This window comes from Oryza brachyantha, chromosome 1 (assembly GCF_000231095.2).
Source record: "Oryza brachyantha chromosome 1, ObraRS2, whole genome shotgun sequence".
In the NCBI taxonomy this organism is placed as follows: Eukaryota; Viridiplantae; Streptophyta; class Magnoliopsida; order Poales; family Poaceae; genus Oryza; species Oryza brachyantha.
This window is the reverse complement of record NC_023163.2, coordinates 9,657,804-9,684,545: the sequence shown is the minus strand read 5'-3', so window position 1 is coordinate 9,684,545 and position 26,742 is coordinate 9,657,804. Positions and strand designations below refer to the sequence as shown.

The 26,742-nt window shown below is 39.3% G+C and overlaps 2 protein-coding genes across 2 annotated transcripts; one reads left to right on the top strand and one right to left on the bottom strand.

Moving 5' to 3' along the window:
• The first annotated feature begins 3,132 nt into the window (after positions 1-3,132).
• LOC102710361 (gibberellin 2-beta-dioxygenase 2-like) lies at positions 3,133-14,102 on the top strand. Its single transcript, XM_040519957.1, has 3 exons — positions 3,133-3,551; positions 12,867-13,248; positions 13,483-14,102. Exons 1-3 carry the CDS (start codon positions 3,133-3,135, stop codon positions 13,762-13,764), a joined length of 1,083 nt encoding a protein of 360 aa, XP_040375891.1. The 3' UTR covers positions 13,765-14,102.
• A 1,701-nt stretch (positions 14,103-15,803) lies between these two features.
• On the bottom strand, positions 15,804-19,815 carry LOC102710080 (neutral/alkaline invertase 1, mitochondrial-like). Its single transcript, XM_006645785.2, has 6 exons — positions 18,965-19,815; positions 18,114-18,279; positions 17,821-18,032; positions 17,068-17,561; positions 16,660-16,708; positions 15,804-16,571 (listed from the first exon to the last, which is right to left on the bottom strand). The coding sequence occupies exons 1-6, from the start codon at positions 19,634-19,636 to the stop codon at positions 16,248-16,250; spliced, it is 1,917 nt and encodes a 638-aa protein (XP_006645848.2). The 5' UTR covers positions 19,637-19,815; the 3' UTR covers positions 15,804-16,247.
• Between the last annotated feature and the right edge of the window lie 6,927 nt (positions 19,816-26,742).

The window sequence follows — 26,742 nt, the reverse complement described above, 5'->3', positions numbered from 1 at the left end:
TTGCTTTTGCTGAAGCTACAGTTCCTGAATTTGATGCAACAGGTTTACTGTAGCAACCCATCTGAACCATCCACCACGGATCAAACCGTGAACAATACACCTTATACTCACCTTTGACGTAGCAACATGCTATGACAGATGATCCTATTTTTTTTTGGCCATTTGAAACGTTGGATTGTGAAAACATAGGGATAGAAAAAAAAAGCATGAATGTAATATCATGCTCCCTAATTGAAAATATAGGAAAGTACCAACATTATTATTTGATTGACATACGGAAGAAACATAGGAATTTAGAGTTATAGGAAAAAGAAAAGGGAGGTAGAACCTCATGCTTATTTTTCTCAAAAATCTCTAAAGAATTGCTCAATCCATAGATATTCCAAAGGAAACAATAGGACACAATCGTTGTTTTGAAATCGATTTTATTCCTATAGAATTAATATCCTCCAAAAGTTATATATATTTTTCCTATAAATCAAAGGTGCTTAACATTGAACCATGGGAGGTCACCAGATGTGAAGGAGACAGTTGGTGACTTTGTGCGGAGGAAACCAGGGGTGGCATCGAAAGAGGAAGCTAGTTATGGGAGAGAGAGAGGGGGTAGAATCAAATAATAATGGGTAATAAATAATAAATTAATAGTTATTTAGGATGCTTCAACTATTGTAGGAATATGGCATATATACTGATGATGTAGATGAACTAAGTGATTAAATTGTACTCAACCGCTGAACATTTCTCTTATGTATATATTGTTTGACCCAAGAGGATGAGCAACCAATCTAACACTAGGACTTGTGTGTGTGCGTAATGATGGTGAAAATAGAGGTTAAACAGCTTTGCAAGGCCACTTGCCACATTGTTTCAGAAAAAAATTAGACTACTCTAAAATGTAGCACTTCAAAAGATGATCTTCTCAAGGATGGATTTATTTTTACCTTTTTGTCCTATTGCACTTTCCAAAGATCCTAGTGGAGAGGACGATCTCATCTGATCAATAATGATATACTTCATTCGTTTTAAAATGTAAGCATTTCTAGCATTTGAATCTTGTTCTAAAATATGAGCATTTATATAGTACTATTAGTCCCATCAATCACTTCATATTCAAGATTCTTCATATTTTACCCCTACCATCCAAGCTCAATCTATTTATTATTATAGTTTATTATAGTATTTTCTTCTTAACCTTAATATCTACTAAATAATATAGAAATACTTATATTTTAGGACAGATGTACTATGTTAGATTGATTAAAGTCGACCTAACTAGCTTGCCTGTAAGTTCAAGTTCTCTTTGGGCTTACCTTCCAAATCTATACCTAATTCTTCTATATTAATTCAATGGTAAGTTCGTTCTAGAATTCTTATTTCTCAAAAATAAATCTCTCAAGAAAGAAGAGAGACTGGTAATTAATCATATGGTTTTTGCTGTGCGCAGCATGTTCACGTCTTAACCTAACAAATTTGAAGCCAGCAAGGGCATGAAGGGTATATATAACATTTTGCAGCAATATATAGTTTTGTTTTTCATTTCTTGTTAGGGTTAACATTCAGATAACAGATCGATTGTAATATGAAGCTCTTTATAAGTACGAGAGCCAGAGATCTTAGTTTGAATAATGACTATATATGATTAACTATCCAAATTGCAACCCACTTGCGCTATGTTCCATGTCTTAGGCTTAATTAAGAATGAGCTGAAATTCACTTGTACTTCCCACAGTGTCGTCTGCAACTTCAAGTAGAAGCTACCTGTCTGGGATTTATTCTTCTATTAATTGATCTAGCTAGAATTTAATCTCGAGACATTTGACTATCTAGTACTGTTGAATAAACTCATGTATTTCATCACTTCAATAGTTTCAGATCTAGATTAAAAAAAATCGCTGGTACAGGCAGGATCAGATCGACAAAATTTTCAGTACACGATGAGATAGCCTACCTATATCATTACTAACCTAGAATAAGGCACATTTTGCATTGTGGTTTCATGGTTCTAGCCATAGGACACCATACGAAGTGATGTGAGAAAAACACTTTATAACATAAAAATTAGCTCGTGGACATCTATCATGTAGGCCCGGGGTAGAATTTTCACACAATTTTCTTGATTCAACCAAAAATCAGTAGCCTAATAGGGTGTAGGTCCAAGGGTATTTTAAACCTTTCACGCAATTTATGGCTAGAAATATATATTTTAATAGGCATGCGTTCACGAGTTAATTTTTATGTTTACAGAGTATTTTTCCTCAAAATAACAGTCATTTTGTATGGGTCCTACAGCTAAAATCACGAAGTCACAATATCATGTAGCAAAAATTGCCAAGTATAATAAGTAGGGCAATTATATACACTTGTAATTTTCTGTTCTAGAATATAATAATTTCTAGCATAAAAATATATCCCAAATATAATATATAACTACATTCTCTTTTCATCGGTCATAAACTCCCACCACTAAAATTTTCCTTCTAACTTGTATTCTCATCAACCAATCACAGCTATACTTCATTTAAATTCTCGAACTCTTATCCAGCTCTAAAAGTCTTTATATTTTAGGACGGAGAAAATATTACAGTCGGCAAGTTGACATTTTCTCGTGGTCGACATCGACCTTTTAGCAAAAGCTAGCAGAGACAGTTTACGTTGGCTACAATTTGGACAGCTAGCTAGGTAAGCCACATAAGATCATCATTCTGTTTGTTACTTTGTTGACGTCCAAACTTATTATATAATATGCATGCAGGCCAGTGAGTGACATAGAAATATATAATAATAATTAACGGCCTGCAATTCAGACAGTTGGAGAGGCCGTCCAACAATCGATCGATCCCAAGCTAATAATTAAGCACTTAAATTAACCATGCATGCATAATTATGATCGAGATCGAGCTAGCTTAAGGACACCAGGTCAGATGCAGAACCTATGGTCAGCATTTCCACAGGAATCTCCGCATGAACACGTACACACAATAAATATATATAATCTCCTATAAATACAGTGGATTTTGCCAATGCGACCATCGCTGCACAGCCCAGCTGCGCAACAGCAAGCTCAAGCACTGTAGGCGGTGGCGGCGGCGGAGAGAGATCGAGCTGCAAAATTAACGCACGCGCGCGCGCGCCATGGTGGTGCCGTCGGCGGCGGAATGCCGGGAGGCGGCGGCGGCGGCCGATCAGGCCGTGACGTGGCGGCGAGGCGTGCCGGCGGTGGTGGACATGTCGGCGCCGGCGGGGCGGGGCGAGCTGGCGCGGCAGGTCGTGCGGGCGTGCGGCGGGGGCGGGGGCGGCTTCTTCAAGGCCGTGAACCACGGCGTGGCGCCGCGGGTGGCCGCCCGGATGGACGCCGCGGCGGCGGCGTTCTTCGCGCGGGCGGCGGCGGAGAAGCAGCTCGCCGGGCCGCCCGACCCGCTCGGGTACGGCAGCCGGAGCATCGGGAGCAACGGCGACGTGGGCGAGCTGGAGTACCTGATCCTGCACACCCACCCCGACTCGGTGGCGCGCAAGGCCAACGCCATCGACACGAATCACCCTCACCGGTTCAGGTATTATATGATATGATATATATATATATATGCATGCATGCATGTATACGGAACTAATTAATTCATCACGAATCACATCACAATTGCGCTCGTGCGCAAGCAACCTTTCTTTTCTTTTTCTCTCCAAACATTTTAAATCATTTCTTTTTTCTTCCACTAATTAGTTGATTGACCGTGTTTGTACAATTTTTTGTGTCGTGACTAATTATTGACAATGCATATGATTACGTTTATATATATACACACACACTCCTCTGATTTTTTTCAATGACACTGTTGATTTTTAATCCTTCGACTTTTTCAAAAAATCTATATAATTATTGACTATTTTATTATGATTTGGTTTATTACTAAAGTAACTTTAAGTATTATTTATAATCTTGTATATTTGGACATAATTTTTAAATAAGACGAATGGTCAAACATAAATTAAAAAGTTAACGGCGTAAAAAAACCGGATAGAGTATTAACTAACTATCTTGGTAAATTTGTATTATATATAGAACCACAAATAATAACAGCTTTGTTATTTTTTAATGGTCTGCTTTTCCTTTTGTTTTTAATATCATTCGACTAATAAACCTACACATGCATAACCTAAATTTGCCGATTTCTTAAACTTGCAAGATTAATACATATGAATCTAGTGCAGTTTTTGTTTCGATGCATTTGTATATGCATGGTTGCCTATATTAAAATATTATGTGTTTCATATTGGCAAGGATCCACACTAAATTTATTGTTTAAAAATAATTTACGTTATAACACAGTATATGTTTCACCTTCTAGGAACAAAAGTGACATGAAGTATTATATGTTGATGTAATAGTTGACACAACTATTTAATAGAATAAAATAATCAGCCACTTGACAAAAAGATGATCCCAATAATTACAATGTCGGGGTCTCGTGAAAAGTGGCTGAGGGACTATTTAAATATATTTTCATAATAGCGGGATGCATTTTTGAAATAACAAATTCTTGTAAATTTGTAAAATATACGACAGCGCATTTTCCTTTCTTTCAGTGTTTTTATCAGTAAAAACATGGAAGAAACAATATTTTCTGTAACATTTTGATCCCTATTTTTTTTTCATATTACTCTATATTTTTTGCCTGCTATTTAGGGCTGACATACACTAGTGCAGAAACCCATATATGGTGTTAGTTAGGAAACACAGCAGGTGTTGGATGCTCAACCGATACCAATATAGCGGCACTGTCGTGGGCGAGGGGAGGGGGGACATAAGTTGCACGAATAAAAGAAATCCAGCTCCATACATTAGCTCAATTCGAGTCGATGCATTGAGTGGATCTCTAACATATGCCCCTAGAAACGTTCAAAGCATTACAAATCACATAAATTAATTATAAAAATTCCCCATAAACAAAACAATAACACAAGTCATCATAAACAATAGCACAAGTCATCATAGCACAAGTCGATGCATTGAGTGGCATAGTGCTCACTGGTAAGATTCGACGACCCCTGAGCTCATGGCAGCCCGGTAGCTCTCGATCTCCAAACAACCAGATCTTATATAATGTGAACGGGGTGGCCCGATCTTCTGAGAGGTTCTGATAAACTCGATTTGGTGGAGAATCAACACAAGTTGATCCGGCTTCCGAACAACACGTTCTGAACCCCGCAATCACAGCACCAACTCTCCTCAGGTTATCGACCGGCGTTGCACGGTCGACCTCGCCAAGAAGGCTAATCCTCACCTGTGAATCGAAGAACACAAGCAAGAACTCAAAGAAAACAACCAAAGTTGCAGATGAATGATTAAACTCGCAAGTTGGGGTCTCACAAACCGATGTACAGCGAAAACTATAAAGTACAGATTGAATCTAAGCAAAACCTGAACCCTAATGGTGTGGCTACTGAATATAAAGAGGGGAGGATCGTGCAAGACCCTCTGGACGCACCCCTAATGGGTCAACGACGATACATGGACCAAAGGACCGACGCGGTGGTGTAACTCTGAAAAAACAGATTCTGGACTTCCACTTGTACGAATTATTTCCGGTGACTCCTGATGAATTTGGCAATGAAACCGGTGCCCTTCGAAAGGTTATCTTCTGAGTTGTCCGTGGATGTAAAGAATGTCCTCATCCGAGTCCATATGCGACCTAGCGGTCGTTTTAGTGCACACTGCTCCTAGACTCCGAATCTGAGTTGAGTCCGACTTGAGTTCGGCCTCCAACTTCACTTGGCGCGTCTTGGACTTCTTGTGCGCCTCCTACATCCTCCTCTTGGTCTTCTCCCATGTTTCTAATCACAATAAAATCATTAGGTAGTAAATCATCCTCAAAGTAACATACGAAGACAAGTTAAGAAACAAGCTCACCTCTAAATTCAATTGTCTTGCACGAGCTCGAGTGATTGGACCTTGTATATCAGTTGGAGGAACATGTGCAATGTGCTCATCCGAAGGAGTGATGTCCTCATCATTATAGTCCTTGAGCTCCACACGACGCCATCCTCATCATGCCATGGGAGGGAAATAAGCTGTCGCCATATTGAGGGCACGGAGCCATCATCACCGTTCTACCTAGATCTACTCGCAACTGAGCTTTGGGTGACTAGATCCACTGTCAAGCAGGCTAGACAATGTTGATTCACCATGTCATGGAGAGGGGACGGGTTTTGGTAGCCGGATCTGGCCGCCCCAAGATCATGTCGACAAGTAGGAAGGACGCCTCTGTCGTCGCTGCCATTGCTAGTGAGGGAGGTAGAGAGGGAGATGAAATTAAGGAGGAGAGGGAGAAGGAGATGAGGTAGGGAGGGAAAGGGAGAGACGAGAGATTGAAAGGGAGGGAGGGAGGTCGCAGGTTTTTACTGGTCGCCTACGGCTCGGTTCGGCTCGGCTTGCTTTCTTTTGGTGGGAGGGTCAAGAAGGTAAAAACCTCATAGGTGTTAATTTTAAATTAACTAACACCTATGAGGCGTTCCTATTAGGGATTTTGTAGTAGTGATATATGGACTTATGCATATCTTTGACCATTAACTTCGTAATCATACATTCACAAAAATGTACAGATACACATTATATTTCTCATGAATAATACAACGGCAATAGTCACATAAAAATAGGAATATTTTTAATATATTAGTGCATTACGAATTTGAGGTCTCTCTACATGTTTTTCTACAAGAATATATATTTACAAATGCAGTACATAAATTAGCCATAAAAATATATATTAGATTAATTGTTGAAAATACATTCATTAAATTTTAACTTCATTAAAGTATATTACATAAGACTATAAGTACGTGCATCAAAGTTAAAATCTCACATATCTTAAAAGATACTCCCTGACAAAAATACTTAAATTTTACAACAAGATAAAAGTAAACCAATACTTTTGTCACATTAATCCGTAGGATCCTGGGTTTCTCGTTTCCCAACTGTCTCCTCTCGCTCTCCCCATTTCAGTGGATAATGTTTGCAATGATGCATTCAAAAGCTGAAAAGCACATAGGGCGTGAGAATATGTTTTCTTTTCTAGTGTGTCGATCAGTGAATGGATCTGCTCACTGCTCGAACCATTCTGGTAGATAGTTTATCTTAATTGCAAACTTTTGAATGGTTCTTAATAGATCTTTAAAAAAATCATACGTTTATAGCTCCTTTGGAGCACATTATTGGAAAAAAAATACAGAAATAGGAAGAATTCAAGAATAGATTGTCATGATTAGCCAAAATCTAGAGGAAACGAAAATACAAAATTTTGATTAAAAGATATGTTTGGTTGGTTCATAAGGAAAATCACAGGAATTTTGATTCAAATAACCAATATAATACATAAAAGAGGAGAGGTAAAGAGACATGTTGGCTTGGACTTCTCTAAGGAACGGTACACAATATGAGCTTTGATTAAATGTCTGGAAACCTCCAAAAAATGGAGGAATGGGAGAAAGAGTATAGGAATTTTAGAGCACACAACCACAATTCAAAGAGTTTAGGAAATATTTCCATAAGCTTTCAATCCTTTGAAATTCCTAGAAACTTTCTTGGTTCCAAATGAGCCCTTAGCTAGGGAGGATATATATATATATATATATATATATATATATATATATATAAACACTACCTCTGTCCCTAAATGTTTAACGCCGTTGACTTTTTTATATACGTTTATCTACTTGTCTTATTCAAAATTTTTTGTCAAATATGTAAAACTATATATGTGCATAAAAGTATATTTAACAATAAATAAAATACTATAAAAATAATTAATAATTGTGTAAATTTTTTGAATAAGACGAAGACTTAAACGTGTATAAAAAAGTCAACGGCGTTAAACATTTAGGGATGGAGGGAGTATATACATAGATAACTGTACTATAGGAAACTTTAGGAACAAAACCGTAAGATATAAAATTAGCGAAGACAAAATTACTGGAAAACACTACCAATGGTGGACTGCCAGAAATCATACTCGCATCGTTACACTTTTGGGAAGGAAAAGAGAATTTGTATTGTTACCATAAAAAATAATTTACAGGTAAACTTTTATATATGTATTCATGGTGACTCAAAAATCAAAAGCTATGAAATAAACTAGAATGAAAAATCACAATATTAAATAAAAAAATAAGTTTTAAAATTTAAATTTTGGCTTATAAGCAATTACAACTACAAAACGATGGGAGCCCTTTATCCTCCATCTTAAAGTATATGTTTACTCTATTCAGGTTCATGTTATAAGATGTCGTTGCTTTTTCACTACAATCATAAACTAAAACATATTGTAACTTAAAATAGAGGGAGTATATTTTTAGAATTCAAATTCATCTAAAAACACAACTGCTTCTCTGGTAAATGACATAAATAGCTCTAAGAGCAAGGCTAATAATATAGTCAACAAACTGGCTATAAGATTTCTTATAGTCTTTTTTTAACACATCCATATAATAATAAACTCTTTATCATCGATAAAGGACCCACATGTCACTCTCACATAATTTTTTGGTTCTTGTGTTCAAGCCCACTCCTCCTCTCTCTCCTCCACGTAAGTATTTAGACAGCTCGTAGCCTGCTATTATAGTTGGTCTGAGTGACTGATATTTTCGCCGAAACGATCAATACCAGCATCCATTCAGGGGAGCCTTTCGTTGGGCTGATGAAGGTGTAATGTTTCATGTGTGGTTACGGTGGCAGATGCTTTAATCTGCTGCCAGTTGGGACCGATGGGATGGGACCCTTCAGGTCAATTCAGTCCTCTTCCCCTGCAGCCTCCCTGAAACCCTGAAAGAAATGTGGCAACACCTTTCAGCCTACACCAATTGTAATGAGACATTTTCTGTCACACCACACAGTCTAGATCCAGAACATTCCCGTTGATTATGTTAATTATTAGCAAATAATGCTTGCATCAAGGATAATATCGACACATTCATCGGTCCATCTACGGTCTTGGTAGATGATGTAGCCCCAGTTGTTTTCAGCTATTCCGAGCTTAATTACTCATCGGTCTCCGTTAGCACACCTTTTAAATTGATAGACAGGGTGTTTCGTGTAAATAATTTATGTATAGTGGTTGCTTAAAAAATCAAATAAAATAATGTTTTAATTATTTAATATTTAATAATTAATTAATTAATCGCATGGTAATATTAGTTTGAATAAAATATTTATTTATTACTAAAATTTTACCATATTTTTATTTGGAGAAATGTATCATAAAAAACTGCATCTTTATTCTAAGTTTCCTTTATTTTTGCCCATAAATATATCAAAGGATAATTTTACCTCTATGATTACATGCTTCTCCTTACGGATCTTTTTTCTTTTATAACTACGGTAGCATCTAATTTTCCTTACAATCAATATTATTTTGTTCCTCACCTCCTCTTGGTCAGTACCACCCCTTGATACTACCCTTTCATCAATCCACCTATTCGCTTCCTCCTAATTTACAACTTCAATAGCTACTATCAACCTTACTCTATGTAATCTCCTCAAATTATATCAATACAACTTAGAACCTAGTCTATAGCACTATCTGACCTACTCTATCAGGGCTAGAACCTCCTTCAATGCATGTTGCTTCCTCACCCCATCTCCAAAAAATATATAGTTGACGATTGGTAAGGCAACAAATGCTAGAGGGAAAGACTACAAGCTTAAAGCTAGGTAACTATATAGCTATAGATGAAAGGAAAAGGATGACAGGTTTTTTTTAGGCAAACCTTAAAAGAGGGTAAGGAGCTCCTGCTTTTATTAAGAAAAAAAGAGTTGGAATGATATCTGAACTAGGCCTAAAATAAGACAAATATTAAATGGGGAAAACCAGCAAAAGCTCATCTAAAGAAGCAATAAAGAACTAAAAATAAGGGGTAACCTAGCTATTGGGACTCTCCCAAGTCATTGTTCCCAAGCTCAAAGGAGTGGCTTCCTTCCCTAAGGATGGTCATCAGCAACAACAACCATGAGACCTACAACATGAGGAGAAATTTCAAGGAATAGCCTCCAACCAGGGAAACAACGTCTGAGACACAAACAACACCTTAAAGACTAGGCACTAGTCAAAGACTAGGTAAAACTTGAGTGTAAAATTCCTAACAACCGCCAACTATGTCCTACAAAGCACGCAACGATGAGGTTGAAGGTTATTTTTGTTGAGCTTGCTACCATGGCAAGCAGCTCCAATTCTACTCCAACACACTGCACTAACCTACGACAAAACCACTTGCACAACACCTCTTAGCACTACTAGATGAAAGGTGATGATGTCTATAGTTGTCGAGGTTGCCACACCCAACCAATCAACTCTAACAATGCCCCATTGCCCCGACACACAAATGCAGAGGCATAATCGTGTCTCAAAAACTTCGTACACCACATCTCAACCAAATAGGTCGCCTTACTATCTCAAGATCAATTAAAGTGTTTCCGATGCCAAAGACCAACCATTTTCCTCCAAAATTAACCCTTGTAGCTAGGCGCCAACAACTTCTACCTTATCGTGAGGCTCCCTATGACCAAAGTGTAAAAACAAGGCCATAAGAATGAGATGAGTTACATAGTGTGGGAGGAGACCCATCTAGCTAAAGAGAACATATTCGTTGTCCTCTTTGGTTACTAACCATACGTTGCTTAGCATGTCCCCACCACCTAAGCCTTCTTGCGGCTTTCCGACCAACTTTCGGACAAAGCAACACTAGCGATCATGCACGACTAATTCCCCCACTTCAGCCCACTCACCAAGCAGATTCACCAAACCACCTGCATCCCTCCTAGCACCAATAGGCCTCTCCACATGGTCTCTCCGCTAGCCATCACATGCACACTAACACCACACATGTGCCACTCCTTGATCATTATGGCAACACTATTTTTTACAGTCGGTTTTGATGGGGTCTAGGTTGACAGTTCTAGGTTACCGCTGGACTCGCCTATTAGGACAACGTGGGGGGATGTTTTTTTTTAGAAAAAAAAAGATGTGAAAGGAAAAATGAAGATGTTTTTAATTATTAGAGAGCCGGGCATTTCCAGGAGCTAAAAACAGCATAGTGTGACCGAAGCATTCATTGTGAAGTTGAACAATCTGCCGTTAATCAATCTAACAGGGGTGCCCACGGTGGTCCCTGTCCTATAAAGTTTTTTTTTTCTCCAGGATTATTGTCTGCAGCTTTTCAGTCGCTGCAATATAATCTCATACACCAATCAGCTTTCCTTTCCCGATCTATGTGAGTCTTCTCGTGTCCTGAATTTTTGCCGCATCAATTTAATATATGATCAATAAACCATGTGAACATTGCAGTCCTATCCTGAAGGGCTTCTTGCCTTATTTCTTTGTCCGCTGTTTTGTTCGGCTCCATTGTTTCTCAGCTTCTAACTCTCTCTTTTTTTCCTGTGTACGTGTTTCCTAATTAAACTGTTAAACTGTGTGTCTTTTTTTTAAGAAAAATATATGTTTGAGTTTAGCTTAATTTGGACAAATTTGTACTATCCTTTGATCACTTCCATGTTGTCATGCTAAGTGTATTAATGGTATAGACGCTACCGGCTGAGACAAACAATGCAGGGGCATTATTAGGAGTATTATGTATGGTCCAATCCAGATTAATAGCTGGTAAGTACTATAGTAAAATTTAGTGTAGACCCTTCGCTACTGTGCTTTTGAGCATTGTTGTTACACTGAAATAGAACTCTCTCTCTCTCTTCATGCTGTACTGTAATATCTCTTTTAAGTTTAACCAAGTTTATAAAACATTAAAAAACATCCATATCACACTATTAGTTTCATTAAATCGATAATTGAATGGATACTCATAGTATATTTATTTTGTGTTTGAAATTTGTCGAACTTAACGAGATTTGACTGACTTAAAATATGAAAAGGGAGTATACGGCTTATGACATATTTTTCTTGTGCTAGACTTAATTAGATAGGTGTCTGTCTGCATTACTACAAAGTGCAAACGATTAGGATAACGAAAGGTTATTAGCCCCATCAACAAAATGAGTAATTAGGAGCCGAAGACAGAAGACGTCAACAAGACATTAAACGCTGGGCTGTTCATAGTTTTTTGAGACCCTTTCTTAATTTAAAAACTCGAAGATTCACCTTACCAATACCATTATAGGATATACGTGGCCTAACCCATAAGGCCATATGGACTTTACTTTACCCCGTTTTCCCTCTAGCGCTTTAATGGAGAAATCGCGTCACCCGTTTTTTTCTTTGTTTCAAAGTGGAACACGTACTATTTTCATTATCAATATGTACGTACTTACTCTGTTTTATAACATAAGATTTTTTTTAATGTTTGATCATTTGTATTATTCAAAATATTATGGAAATATCAATTATTTTGCTTGTGACTTACTTTATTATCAAAAGAAATTTAAACACGACTTGTTATTTTTTATATTTATACTAAATTTTTAAATAAGACAAATGGTCAAACATTACAACTAACAAAGTCAAACATCCTACATTACGAAATATAGGTAGTACTCGTTTTTATCCTTAGATTTCTCACCTATTTATACCCGTTTTTATAACATGGTTTAGTGCTACCTACATTCGTTCCAAAATATAAGTAGTTTTAGGTTGTTAAAATAGACAAAAATATATCAAAAGATTCTCTTTTAGTGAATTCAATGATCATTTTTTAAATTTCTGAATTGATTAGATTTTCTTTCTAAGCATGCTCTAAAATCATTAGAACGATAAAAATCATAGGAACCGGCGCATGCAGAAATCATTTTATTATTATACAAAATTTAAATTATAAAAATACGTATATTTAAAACAGAGTGATTGAGAATTACAAGTCAAACCTTTTATTAACAGCCAGGTGGTGAATGATTATGTGGAGGCAGTGAGGCAGCTTGCTTGCCAGGTCCTTGACCTGCTAGGGGAGGGCCTGGGCCTGAGGGACCCCACGTCGCTGAGCAGCCTCATCACGGCCACTGACAACGACTCCCTCGTCAGGATCAACCACTACCCTCCTCACCCATCCTGTGCGAGTGCAACGAAGCCCGGCGGCGGCGGCGCCGTCGGGTTCGGCGAGCACACCGACCCTCAGATCCTCAGCGTGCTCCGGGCCAACGACGTCGGCGGCCTGCAGGTGCTCCTGCCGGACGCCGCCGCCGCCGCCGACGGCGACGGTGCCTGGGTCCCCGTGGCTCCTGACCCGTCTGCGTTTTTCATCAACGTCGGCGATCTCCTACAGGTCGGTGGTACTCAGTGCTCAGTAGCTGGAGCTACGTATATACACGCATTTCTTGAGAATTTCGAAATCATCCATCTTTCTACAGTTGCAAGATAGAATCATCGAATTTAAGATTTTAAGGGAAATATGGTTCGTGTTGTGTTATTTTGACAAAATCATGTTGCATGTAATTAAACTGAGTGGGGAAAAAAGTGTGTTCTTTGTAACTGAAACGTTTTTGTCTGTGTTCTTCAGGCTCTGACGAACGGGAGGCTGGTGAGTGTCCGGCACAGGGTGGTGGCCGGCGCCGGCAAGCCGAGGCTGTCCACCATCTACTTCGCGGCGCCGCCGCTGCACGCGACGATCTCGGCGCTGCCGGAGACGGTCACCGCCGGCGCGCCACGCCTGTACAGGCCCTTCACCTGGGCGGAGTACAAGAAGACCATGTACACGCTCCGCCTGAGCCACAACCGCCTCGTCCTCTTCCACGTCGGCGACGGCGGCGCCGGCATTGAGGACCACGATGGCCAAGAATAGCTGGACATGAGAGATCTTTGGAAAGTTTATGTATAATGACTGTGCAGTTCAGAGAGTGAAGTATAGCGATCAGTTGAACATGTTTTTTTTGACACGAAATTTTGTCTCATCGGCAGTTTATCGCAGATTTGCTGAATTATAATATTTCTGTCCTAAAATATAAAGAAATTTTAATTAGGAATTTCTGTTAGCAAAATTGTTTATATTTTGAGACGGAGTTAGAATATATGATGTGTTTGATAAGTTTAAGGATGCAGTAGCAGTGGTCGAAGCTGTTGTGCAGATTGTATAGGCTATAACATAATTGCTATTATGTACTTTCTCTATATTTTTTTATATGACGCTCTTGACTTTTATATTTATGTTTATGCTTGAACATTCGTCATATTTAAAAATTTTATCTAAATATATAAAATTATAAGTCATACTTAAAGGTCTCATAATAATAAATCAAATTATAACAAAATAGTTAATAATTATATAATTTTTTGAATAAGACGAATAATTAAACGTAAACATAAAATTCAACGGTGTAGAAAACATGAAACGAGTAATATGTACTCTATATATGAGAACTTGTTTTTACCTTTATATTATTGTGTGTGTCAACAGGTCTTATACTTTCTTGGTAACGTTGCAGATATTGTTCTTTGCCTGAGCCTTGAAGCGAACGTTGATCTTTACCTGCACGCTGCAACTGGAGAACGTATCAGTCAGAGATGTTGAGATCCAAGGGATTTCGGTTGTCTTTTCTCGTTAATTTTAGTGGCACTATTGCGTTTGGGCGTGAAGGCTTCTTCCCTCTTTAGTTTGTTTGCTTTTTCATTTTTTTTCCCTTCCAAGATTCCGTTTCCTGATAGCAGACTTGTGATCTTTCTTGGTAGATCTTTTTTCTTTCCTTGATAGCTTGGTATATCTTCCAATCGACCTAACACAGAGGGTGACAACATATCTGTAAATGAAAAATAATTTGTAAATAAAATTTTTACATACGTATTTTGAGGGATCTAAAATCTAAATTATAAGACTGAAAAATAACTATGATGAAAACAAATCTCAAATTTGACTCCAAATTTAAGATTGATATTCAAATTTTGACTTGTAAGCAGAAGCGAAAAGATAGAGTCAATAATTCTAAATATTTCTGGCCACTCTGCCATGTCACGTGGATCGAGCATATATTCTGACTTAGGCTACGTTCTTTGCCCCCGGTAAGTTAACTTACCCCTCGTTTTTCGCGAGCACATTTTCTGTTTCCCGAAGTGCTAAACGGTGTATTTTTTGCAAAAGTTTTCTATAGAAAAGTTGTTTTAAAAAATCATATTAATTTATTTTATATTTTTTAATAATTAATTAATTCTATACTAATCTATTACTATTTTTTCTGTGTCAGGAATAAGTTAACTTACCCCTTAAGCTAAACGCGGCCTTAGAGTTAGAGTTACCGACATGTGGATCCCGTTACTATAGACTTATATATCAATAACAGTAAGACCACATGACTTGAGTAGAAGACCTATATATCAATAACAGTATGACCACATGACTTGAGTAGAAGGATTCTGTTTCATGCGGATCATGTCTATAGACTTTGCATTCAGAACAATACATTTGGAGATCCTGAAGTTCTCAACCTTTCATACGGCATACAGGAATAAATTTGTACAGATTTATAGTTCAAACGACGATTTGCAGTTGTTCAACCTCTCGTCTATAAAACTCTTGTAGGCTATCCCAGTTCACGATTCAACACAAAATGTCCGGCTTTCCAATCCATACGCCCGTGTTTCATTGACTGTTCTTCCAGATTTCCCAACATTGACAAAACAAACCAAACAGCAAAGTTGAATTACGCATGTGAAACGATCTGCCAAAGCAACCTGACAAGTTCAAGACAGGACCACCTACGAGGCAACATGGTAACCAAGCGAGTCTTGCGTATATGCAAGATTGCAACGCAAAGATAGGGGCATAATTAAAAAAAAAAATTTCACAGTTCCAGCGTCTCAGCTCTCAACATCCAAACAGAACATAATTGATAATCATAGAATTCATAGCATTATTATAGTTCATGAAGACAACATGAAAATGGTGTCTTGGTTTAGTTTGCCAATGATACAAGCAAGATACAGCTTAAATACTGACAATGGATACAATGGTTAGGGCTTCGCAGCACTCCCGAATTAGGAGCTGCTGGTGGACCGAACACAACAACAAATCTCAATTTCCTGTGTACATGAGAGCCAGAGACCTGAATCAGTGTTGCTCTCATCGACCACCGGTATCACCCAGGGTAGTTCCAATCCCATCAATGGCAGCTCAGCAAAAACGAATGAGCGCACATTGAGGAAAATGAATGGATGGATATCTAATGTAAATCTATACTAATGTACATGGCTATAGTGTGTCCGTTCTCAGTTAATTGTCGACAGGTAGTATACTTATGCCTGCAGAGTAGCATTAATAAAACGGACTCTGCAGTTTTACTCAACGACATGGGACTTGGCTGCACGGCGTGAGCATCTAGTTCTCTTCTTAGAAAGGCAGCACGCACAGCCTTCAAGCAGCTCAAGGTCCTCATCACAGGTCAGAATAGAGGCCAGCTCAGGGTTTTCCAATAGCATCTTGGAGGTCAGAAAACCAGCAATGGTCCAGGTCTGATATGATCGGGATTGCTTCCCAATGAACCTTCCAGACCGGGTGTCATAGTATTCCGGCCACTTGTCAGCTGTGAGCCTCTCCTCAGCCACAGCAATGGCTCGTCGGGCCAACTCTGGTCTTCCCATTTTGATGCAGGCCAATGTGAACTGTATAGAAATGAAATACACTGATCAGGGATGATTCGTAGTCATAAAATGGGTAAAAATTGTAAGCAGTGTGTTAATATCTCTGTACCTGCCACAGCAGAGTTGGCCAAGATCCACCATTATGATATGACCATGGGCTGCACGTTAACAAATGATTAGATGTCAACACAATGGGAAATGACAAAGGAATGCATAGCATCAAAAACAATATCAGAATAAACTAAGTTGCTCATAAAAGGTTTGGGTGCAGCAGAGCATATGCTGATGTTTGGAAAAAATAAGAGGTTTTCAGATCTTGGATTTTGCTTATTTATGTGTTTGTTGTGCTAAAAAAATTATAATATAATAGCAAATGATTATAAATTTTATGCTGTGGCATACTAAATATGTTCACTGGGCAAGTCATTCATTTACATGCACTTATCATTATAAGAAAGTCAGCTGTTTGAACAGAGGTCATGAAAATAACAATTTAGATCAGTTCAAGAATCCTTACGTGTTCTTAGGATCACTGCCAGTAATAATGCGCCATTCATCGTCTTCCATTGCAGGGTAACATATCTTGAGGGGCATGTTTGCTACAAGATCATCCCATTTCTCTTCAATAAGGCTAAGTATGCCCTCAGCTTGTTTTGGAGTAGTTAGTGACGAAGCTATAGCCCAAAGGTTACCGAGAGAGAAGAACCTGAAATCCATGTGAGCTGGCTGCAGGTTCCCAATGAGATAACCACCTTTCTCAGGAATCCAGTCAACAAGCCAAGAAGGGATTTGCTCGGGATAAATGTTGAATTTGTTTGTTGCATCATGGGAGTATTCTTCTGTTTTGTATCTGTATATCTCATTTATCTTTTTCATGTCAACCCAGTAGTATTCCCTGATGTGAAAAGATAACGCACTGAGCCTGTTGTTAATGGCACGAAGGAGATTTTTCGATCCATCATTCAGAACAAGCATTTCCCGTGAGCACCGTAGAGCAGAGTAGAACAAAGCCTGAAAAGCAGATACAATTGTCAGTACAGACGTTCTTTTGAATCTAGCTTCAAAGTAGCAGCACAGAAATTTTAATATTTCAAATCAATATTGTGTCTAACAACATGCTGGCTCCTTCATGTTATAGTATTTTATCCTAATAGTGATAACACATTGTATTTATTAATAACTCATTTTCTACAGGTAGGCTGAACACATGATAAACAATAGTAGTTCAGAAAGATCATTCTGTAATAATTTCTACTAAAAAACAACTTACTTGAATCTCAAGTGGGTGCCCATGTATTCCCATTCTCCTGTCTATCATGCATGATCCGTCTGTGACCAGTAAAGTTGGGAACATATCGAACCCATCAGACAAACACAAGCTTAAGATAAGTTTAATGCCAGTTTGCACATCTACTCTTTCCTGCAGTGCATAGTCCCCTGTAATCTTGCAGTATGCTCTCAGCAAAATAATCCACCAAAGTCCTGCAAAATTATTTTGGTTAAAAAACTACATAGAAAAAAATTGCCATGGTTGATAAACAATCACAAGAGGGAGTTAATTACCTGAATCCACAGGAGCTACACGTCCAATAGCTGACTCTCCAAAGTCAGGGTCCAAAACCTCCTCAAATGCTTCATTATTGTCATCAAGAGGCACAGCCCTAATTTTAAAGCTAGCTGGCATCAAGCCTTGCCCAGGGCTGTAACAGTCAACGGTTTTCTCCCAACTCTGGCAGATAACAAGAGGACAAGACTATAAGAAAACTAAGCTCAAAACAACTATGAATAAGACAGGTTTATGTATCCTTAAGTTAAATGCTAGTGTCACTTGTGACTGGAAATTTATGACAAATTCAGCTGCCAGATAAGGGAATCAAGTTTTTGTCATTCACCACTAGCAGTATTGATTACTGTAGCAATTCATCATTTTTTGACAAATGAATCAGTAGCAATTCAATTCCATCACACCACTCATTATTTGAATGGAGTACAAAATGCCAACAATCAAAATTCGACGAGAAAATCAGCTACTTCCATAGATTACATAGGCTGTCTACTTCATCAGACTATGTGAGAAAGAGACATTTTAGTCTGCCAAAGGGAAACCTTATCTCTATCTCCCCCCACAGAACTCAAAGCCATATAGAATACAAATTGGTCATATAGGACTAAACAACCACATCTAGCAAGCAAATTCAATCTAAAATATGATACTGAAAGACCCAAAGCGGTAGTAAAATTCTCATATATATCTCTTAATCCCTAACCATGCAAAATTCTGTATTTTTCCTCCCCAGCTAGCAGGAAAGCCTAACGTGCACGTAATTAGCAGTACCCACCATCCACAGTTTGGTAGTTGCTTTCGAATTCGAAATTGAAACAGGATCAGGATCCGAATTGGCCAGACGGCTCACCTGCAGCTGCAGGGTGTGGAGGAGGAAGTTGCGCACGATCTCGGTCTCGCCGCGCATGAGGAAGGCGAGCGCCGAGGGCACGAAGTCCCGGATGAAGACCTGGTCGTAGTTGAGCGTCTCCGTGCACTCGGGATCCTCCGCCGCCACCGTCCCCACCGGCGCGCCGCAGTAGCTCACCACCGCCCTCCTCAGCAGCCTCCACGCCTCCCGCTCCGTCTCCGTTTCCTCCCTCGCCCTGAGGGCCGACGCCAGCTCCTCATCAGCCGCCTTCGCCGCCGACGCCGAGGCGTCATCCTCCTCCTTCGCGGCGGGCGGCGTCTCGAGCGGGAACGCGTCCGGGAAGAGGACGCGGTCGAAGAACGGGAGGTTCCCGGAGACGGCGGCGCGGGGGTCGCCCGTCACAGGGCCCGCCGGCGGCGGCGAGGCGGCCTGCCCGGACTGCTGCGACGCCTGCGACGCCGCCGACGCGAGGAACGGGAGGCGGCGGCCGTGCGGGTGGTGGTGCGGGTGGGGGCATCTCGGGAACAGCGGGGTCGCCATCCCGCCCACCCCAGCCCCCGCCCCCACCCCCGCCGCCGCCGCCGCCGTGGCGGACGACAGCAGCCGGCGGCGGCAGGGCCTCACTGCGGCTGCGGCGGCGGCGGCGAGCCCCATCGGGGTTTGACCATTCATACGGGGCACAGCTCCGGCGAAGGGCACCGACGCGATAATCGCAAACTTACCAGGGGCCTCCCCGCAAAAGAACCCCGCTCCAAAAATTTCTCCAAACACGGAGCGCTACGTAAATATGGGGGTCGGCGAGGGGTGTTTCTGCAAAGTTTAGGGGGTTCGATGCGATGCGGTTAAGGTGGGTGGGGTGAGGGCGAGGGGGGCGGCCTTTTTATAGAGCACGGTTCGGTGGGCGCCAAGCTGGGCCCACCTGGTTTTAAAGTGCATCTTCGCTTTTATTTTTCAATGTTTTCCCTCTCTTTTTGCTTTTTTATTTTTCTCCTCTCTGGCCTAAATTTGGGGATTCTTTGGGTTTTTGGGAGGGTGAAATTACGGTCGTGCTCGTGCAAGTGTGGGAACGTGACTCGTTTTTTTTTGTTTTCCTGGGCGAGTTTAATTTTAGGCTCGCAGAGTGTACGCATTAATTATAGACGTGACAAATTTGTAGCTGTTTGACAAGGAACTTGTTAGCCTGTTTATTAGACCTAGCTCAAATGTTTGTAGTTATAAAATAGAAGTATTTATATGTTATTTAGAAGAGATTAAGGTTGAGAAAGATGAGAGAGTATGTAGTGGTAAAAATAGGAATTTACTCATCTATTTCATAATATAAGATTTTCTGAGTTTATCTATAGTTATCTATATATCAATGTATATTGATATATGTTTATATATATATATATATTATATTTAGATTTATTGGCACACATATGAATCTAATTTAAATATAAAAAGTATTAAATACGCAGGAAATTGATATGAATTGATTTACATGATAAATACAATTTTAGTACCAGATTTAATATCTTAAAAATGTTTATATTTTAAAAGGGAGAATAGGGGATGTTTTTCTTTGTAGTCCTGTTTATGTCATCATTTACTTCTTGTTGTATAGGTGTGTTAAAACTAAATGGTTTTGATTTCCATAGTTAAAGTGATTTCTATCTCCACAAAGTTAGGCCTTGTTTATTTGTCAAAAAATTTTGGTAAAAGGTCACGTCGAACGTTTGACTAGATGTCCGAAAGAGTTTTCGGACACAAATGAAAAAATAAATTTCACGGTTCGCCTGGAAACTGCGAGACAAATCTTTTGAGCCTAATTAATCCGTCATCAGCACATGTTGGTTACTGAAGCACTTATGACTAATCATCCGCTAATTAGACTCCAAAGATTCGTCTCACGATTTTTTCCATAACCGTACAATTAGTTTTATTTTCGTCTATATTTAATGCTCTCTTTAAGTGTCCAGAATTTTGATGTGATATTTTTTGAAAAAGTTTTTTCTGAAAGGTCTCAATGGACAGAAGCTTTTAGTTCTTTGAATAAAATGGCTTCTTCAAATACAGAACGTGCCATGGCCTAAACGAGAAAAGTCAAAACTGGGCACCCAAAGAAAGGCAGCGTGTGTAAGTATACGGAGGTTATTTCCGTCATTACGCACCAAGGCATTAAAGACTAGCTCAAGGAAGAAAACAGCTCGTGCGGGAGAGCTGTGGATCGTCAGCAAAAAAAGAAAGGAACCCGAAAGCGTGTCGGAGAAAAACCAATTTTCTAGTCCGCATCCGTCACCGATGGAGCAATACGCACCGGCCCATTTCTACCCGACCTCAAGTTACATACACCGGCACGCGGGTCCCACCACGATGTGGGCCGCGGTATGGCCCACCTGTCTGTGACGGTTAGGTAGATTTTTCCCCGTATGGGGAGGCGCACCCGGTGCCGTCACGTGGGTTCGCTGCACCGCCCACCGACCGACCCGACGCCGTGCGCCGCGTTTTAATCCAACCAAAAATAACCCGGCCCGATATTTTTAACCGGAGGCAGATCCACCGTGCGATGCGGATCGGTCGGGCGGGAGGAGGCCACGCGTCCCGACCGAGAGGTGTGGGGACAGAAAGGGAGCCGTTGGTTGGAGGCTGTCACGTGGGACCCACCGGTCGGTGGTGGGTTCGGGTGGAGCCTGGATCGGATAAGGTCGGTAGGGAGAAAAATCTTCACGTGGTGCGGGTGGACACGTCACTCTTGTGCTGCAAAGTTTTACTGGTTCGTCAGCCACCGCTTCTTTTCTTTTTTCTTTTTTTGGTTTCTTTTTCTACGTTGGAGAATACTTCAAGCGTAGTGGATGACAGGATGTACGGCATGCATGAAGGATGTCGTTGTGGTAAATTGGTTTTATTTGGCGGGAAATTGTAAAATGGGGGAAAACCCACGTGTCAATTTTGAGATTTTTATCTATGCTAGCATATTACACATGCATTACAATAGGATTTTATTTAAAAAAATACTATTAACATCTTATAAACTAGAGTTAATAAAATGATTTGAATTATAAGTGTTAATTATTTTCTATTTAAAGAAAACATGAGAGAGTGGGTGGTGATGGGTAAGTACCAGACTCATCATTACCTATTATCACGAATTCACCGCTACTTTTTTATAAAAAAGAGTGGAGATTGCTTGGTAAAGATTGATTGATTTGTTACAAGTACCTGACCGCGTTCGGCACCTCCAACTATTTATCCAGATTCTCTCGATTTCCGCGTGCGTGCTTCTAGAACTACTAAACAGTGTATTTTTTGCAAAAAGATTCTATAGAAAAATTGGTTTAAAGATCATATTAATCTATTTTTCAATTTTTATAATTAATAATTAATTAATCATGTATTAATTATTATTATATTTTTCATGTCAGATAAGCTATCTTATACCGACGCAGCCCTAGTGTATATTATAGTTAATGTGGCTATAAAGATTGCAATTTCAATTAAGTCGTTCGGCTCGCCCCTTCCTAACCCATGATTCTCTCGTTTTTCGTACGTACGCTTCTCAAACTGTTAAACGGTGTAATTTTTATAAAACTTTTGTATAGAAAAATTATTAAAAAAATCATATTAATCTATCTTATATTTTTTTAATTAATAATTAATTAACAATATACTGATCTACTACTATAATTTCTATGTCGGATAACTAGACCTCCTTCCTCTCATGCCGAACGGCCCGAACGTGACCTAAGTGAGAGCATGAGATGTAGTTAATTAAAGTTATGCATGATCCGCTATACATATGGCCTTAAGCACATCTTCCTTCTCAGTAATCACATCAAGCTCATCTTACCACCCTTAAATTTGCTCGAGAAAACCCAGTAAGACAAACACAATAGGCCATTCTGTTGAGCCTAGTTAGTATAGATGACAACCACGATTCCTCTTGGGCTATTTATATTCATAGGAGTCCATGGCAGGGTCTATGTACGGCCATGCGAATACGTGAGTTATGATAATATGGGGCTATGTTAAACCAAAGTGAATACGAGGGAAGGTATTTACAACCAATCAATTTACAAAGGGAAATCTCAAACTATTTTCTCTTTGTGGTTACTACCTCCGTTTATATTTAACTTTTTAGTTACAACGTTTGATCATTCGTCTTATTAAAAAAATTAGTATATATATAAAAAATGATAAGTCGTGCTTAAAATTCTTTCGATAAAAAAAGTAAGTAACAAGCAAAATAAATAATATTTCCATAATTTTTTGAATAAGACAAATGATTAAACATAGCAAACAAAAAAATCAAACATCTTACATTATGAAATAGTGAGAGTATATCTTATTTGGAATATAGGAATTTCACAGTAACTGACAAACCTGAACAAATTTCTATATATTTTTATATTTAAACTAGTTGAATTACTATGGTTTGCTATGAATAAAAGGAATTATATTATAATATTATCAAAAACAAAGAAAAACATGTTTTCTATGAAATATGTTATACACCTTTTTGCTATAAAAATATTCAACCTAAATTAGTTTTATATGTGGTTATCCATTTAGATTTGGTTGTGTTTAACATTAAGAAACTTAAGGGATATTTTTTAAAAATTATAATAAGAATAAGTGGGATGACAAATTAATTGTCATCATCCCTACTTCTTTTAAATGAGTATAGATTTCTAAAAAAGGTAAGGGTTACAAACAAACATTTTAAATAATAAATATGATGATCTGGCACTTTCTTTGTTGCTAATTTGTTTATGTTGATAGTGAACTAGAATCCTACTTTATGAGAATCTTTCCTTTTAAATCAATGTCATTTTGGGAAACGTCCTTGAAATTAGTTCTCCTTTATTGGATTATATTTTTAATAGCAATAACATGTACCATAACCTTTTCTAGCCACATGGTCATGACTTATGTTGTTGATTAGGTTGATTCCTAAGTAGTGACGAATTTACCATGGGGTGGAAGTATCCCGAGCCTCCACTACCAACTATAGGTCCATGTACCCATTGAGCCCCTAAAAATAGTCACTATAAGTTTATGGAAAGAAGGTCCATGAAAAGGAGGACTGAAACTCTATCCGAGATTAAATAGGTAGGTTTTAACCCTCGGTATTATTTTCTCCTAGACCCGCTTATCTAAGAGCATGCATAACACTATATATGCTTTAGATAGTTGCTTAACAGAAAAGGGTCCGAAAATATCCATTTTAAGAACCATGTTCTGCAGTAGAATTGTCTGTTTTTCTTCATGGGGACTATGGCATGCAACCTGAACATTTTATTGATTTAAACTATCAATGACCACAAAGTATTTTCCACGCGCGACATGGTTAAGCGTCGATCGATTCGTTTCACAATGAAGTGCTCATTCACCGGTTGCGTGGTGAGAAAAAAAGAGCCGGTTAATTAGCCTCGAAGCATCTCTCTTAATTAACACCCCCACTGCAAAAATGCATAATACTATGACATGCATGCAGGCCAATTTGCTTTTCAACCTTTTTTTTAATATTTTGGTAAGAGATTTTGACCCCTACTTACTTGGTGTAACAGTTGACAAATCTCTTGATGTTAGTGCTAGTCCTTGTCCCTTCAGCACTCTCAAGATCTAGACAGGAAACTGATCATCCAGGTGATCACATGGCAATTCATTAATCAGTATATGCACGCAAATTGTATCTCTGTTTTTCAGTACTACCGAATCATCTTAAATTAAGATGTGGTGCATCACCTATGGAGAAAAAATGTACTTAGTTGCTTATTAATTGTGTTGTCTTTAATGAATCAATCATTTTGGGCGTCAGTGTCATGATTGCAATGCTTGAGTTTGTTTCAGACACCCATGACCCATCACAATAGGAAGCATTTCCAGCCAAGTGATTCAGAGCAGCATGAAGGGATCCCAACATTGTCACTTTTTTTCCATTAGCACTTTAATTATCATCATGGTTATTCTAGAACTAGCATGGTAATTAAAATAACAGTGGGAGTGCCTTTTGAAGTCTCTCAAAAAAAGAGGACAAATTTTATTTTGAAAGCCAGAATCAAATTGGACATCTCACATGTTTCTTTATTATCTTTCTTTTTCATTTTGCAAGGATATAAATCTGAATAGACTTCAATGGCTAGCTCTAATCCAAACCAAACCATCCCATAGGAGAAAAAATTGAAGTGGATAAGGGTTATTGGATGACGTGGCTGACATATTTAACACCTTTTCCCTTAGGTGGCACTGACGGCTCCTATCCTCGTGTTACCCACGAGTCTATTTGATCCTACCTGGCATCTCAGTTTCTGGCCAGTAGTTTTCTCCCAACCATCCACGTTTCACCACGTGTTAGCTCCTCCGAGAAAGCAAAATTCGTACCAATAAAAACCTCTAAAAAACATTTGGCAAATTTTATCTCCACACTCACCAAAAACTGAATTTGTCACTATCTACGAAATTTCAGTCTGAAAACGAAAAACGGTAATCACTTGGAAAAAAGAGAATAAAATGGTACGTGGATGGAAAACCAAAAAGCGACTCCATCGGCGCAAAAAAGCCTCACAAAAAGACGCGGCACGAAAACGAGATCACATTGTGGACTCAACCTCCATTGGTTCCCCATTGTCGCCGCGTGCTGAAAAATAATTTCGCGTGCCAAATTATGTGGCAAGAAAAATATATACTACCAAAAATACAAATAAAATTACACGACTATTGGGAGAACGACCCGTCAGCCGTTGGGAGAAGAAGAGGGTCCCCGTGGCTGGCACGCCGGATAACGTCCGACGCGGTTCTCGGCGGGAGACGATAACGCCGGCGGCTTGGCGGAGAACCACGGGCAGGTCGCTGTCGGTTAATAGTAGCAGAAATTTTGCTGAGAGTTCTTTCTTTTTTTTTTTCTCCCCTGCGTGCCATCCGTTGGGGAAAAAAAAACGTACTTTGCTTTCGTCCGTGTCCGTCCCGGCGTGCGAAAAATCTGGCGGATGGCACGGTGGAGACGTCGCGGCGCCCGTTTTTGTCGTGGAAAACTCTCTGGCGTCGACGACGGGACGGATCGACGCAAAATCTCCAAATATCCACAGTGACATGCATGCAGCCATGCAGGGTCCCGGGAGTGCCTTTTTTTGTGATGCTGCGTCCCTGTGGGATGAACAAATATCCTAGATTCTTTTGCAACGAAGTTGCTGCCATGGAGCACGGGTTCTCTTACTGCCTCGCACATGTTATCGCACACTGACCCGTAGTAACCACTAACCATTTGGTAATCACGGCAAATCGTATAAAATTTATCAAGAATTCAGATTGTTTTTAAATTTTTGCTTGAATTTAGTACGGTTAGTGTGTGGTTGTCCTTATCGTACCCTAGCGGTAACCGGTGTTTTGGAAAACCCTGGCAGGGAGCGGCTAGGGAGAGCAATGGAGGCCAGGAAATGGGTCATACATCTATTTGTTGTGTTTCGTGGAATATGATTGTTTGCATATTGTTTAAAGAGTTTTTTTCCTATCCTGAGTACGTACCATGAAATACTACTGTTTTATATGTAAAATTTGGCACCTCTTGGTACTTAGGTATTAGAAGATACCATAAAATTTGGCACCTCTTGGTACCTTAGGTACTAGAAGGTACCAAATTAGAAAACAATGATACCTCATGGTAACTCTTTAAGAATAGGAAAAATGTTGTTTAAAAGATCGGTTCATCGGCTGCTGACAGGAGAAAAGGTAATGAGATGTTAAACCACATTGCCTTCATCCAGTGAAATATAGAGAATAAAGATAAAAAGATATGAGACAGA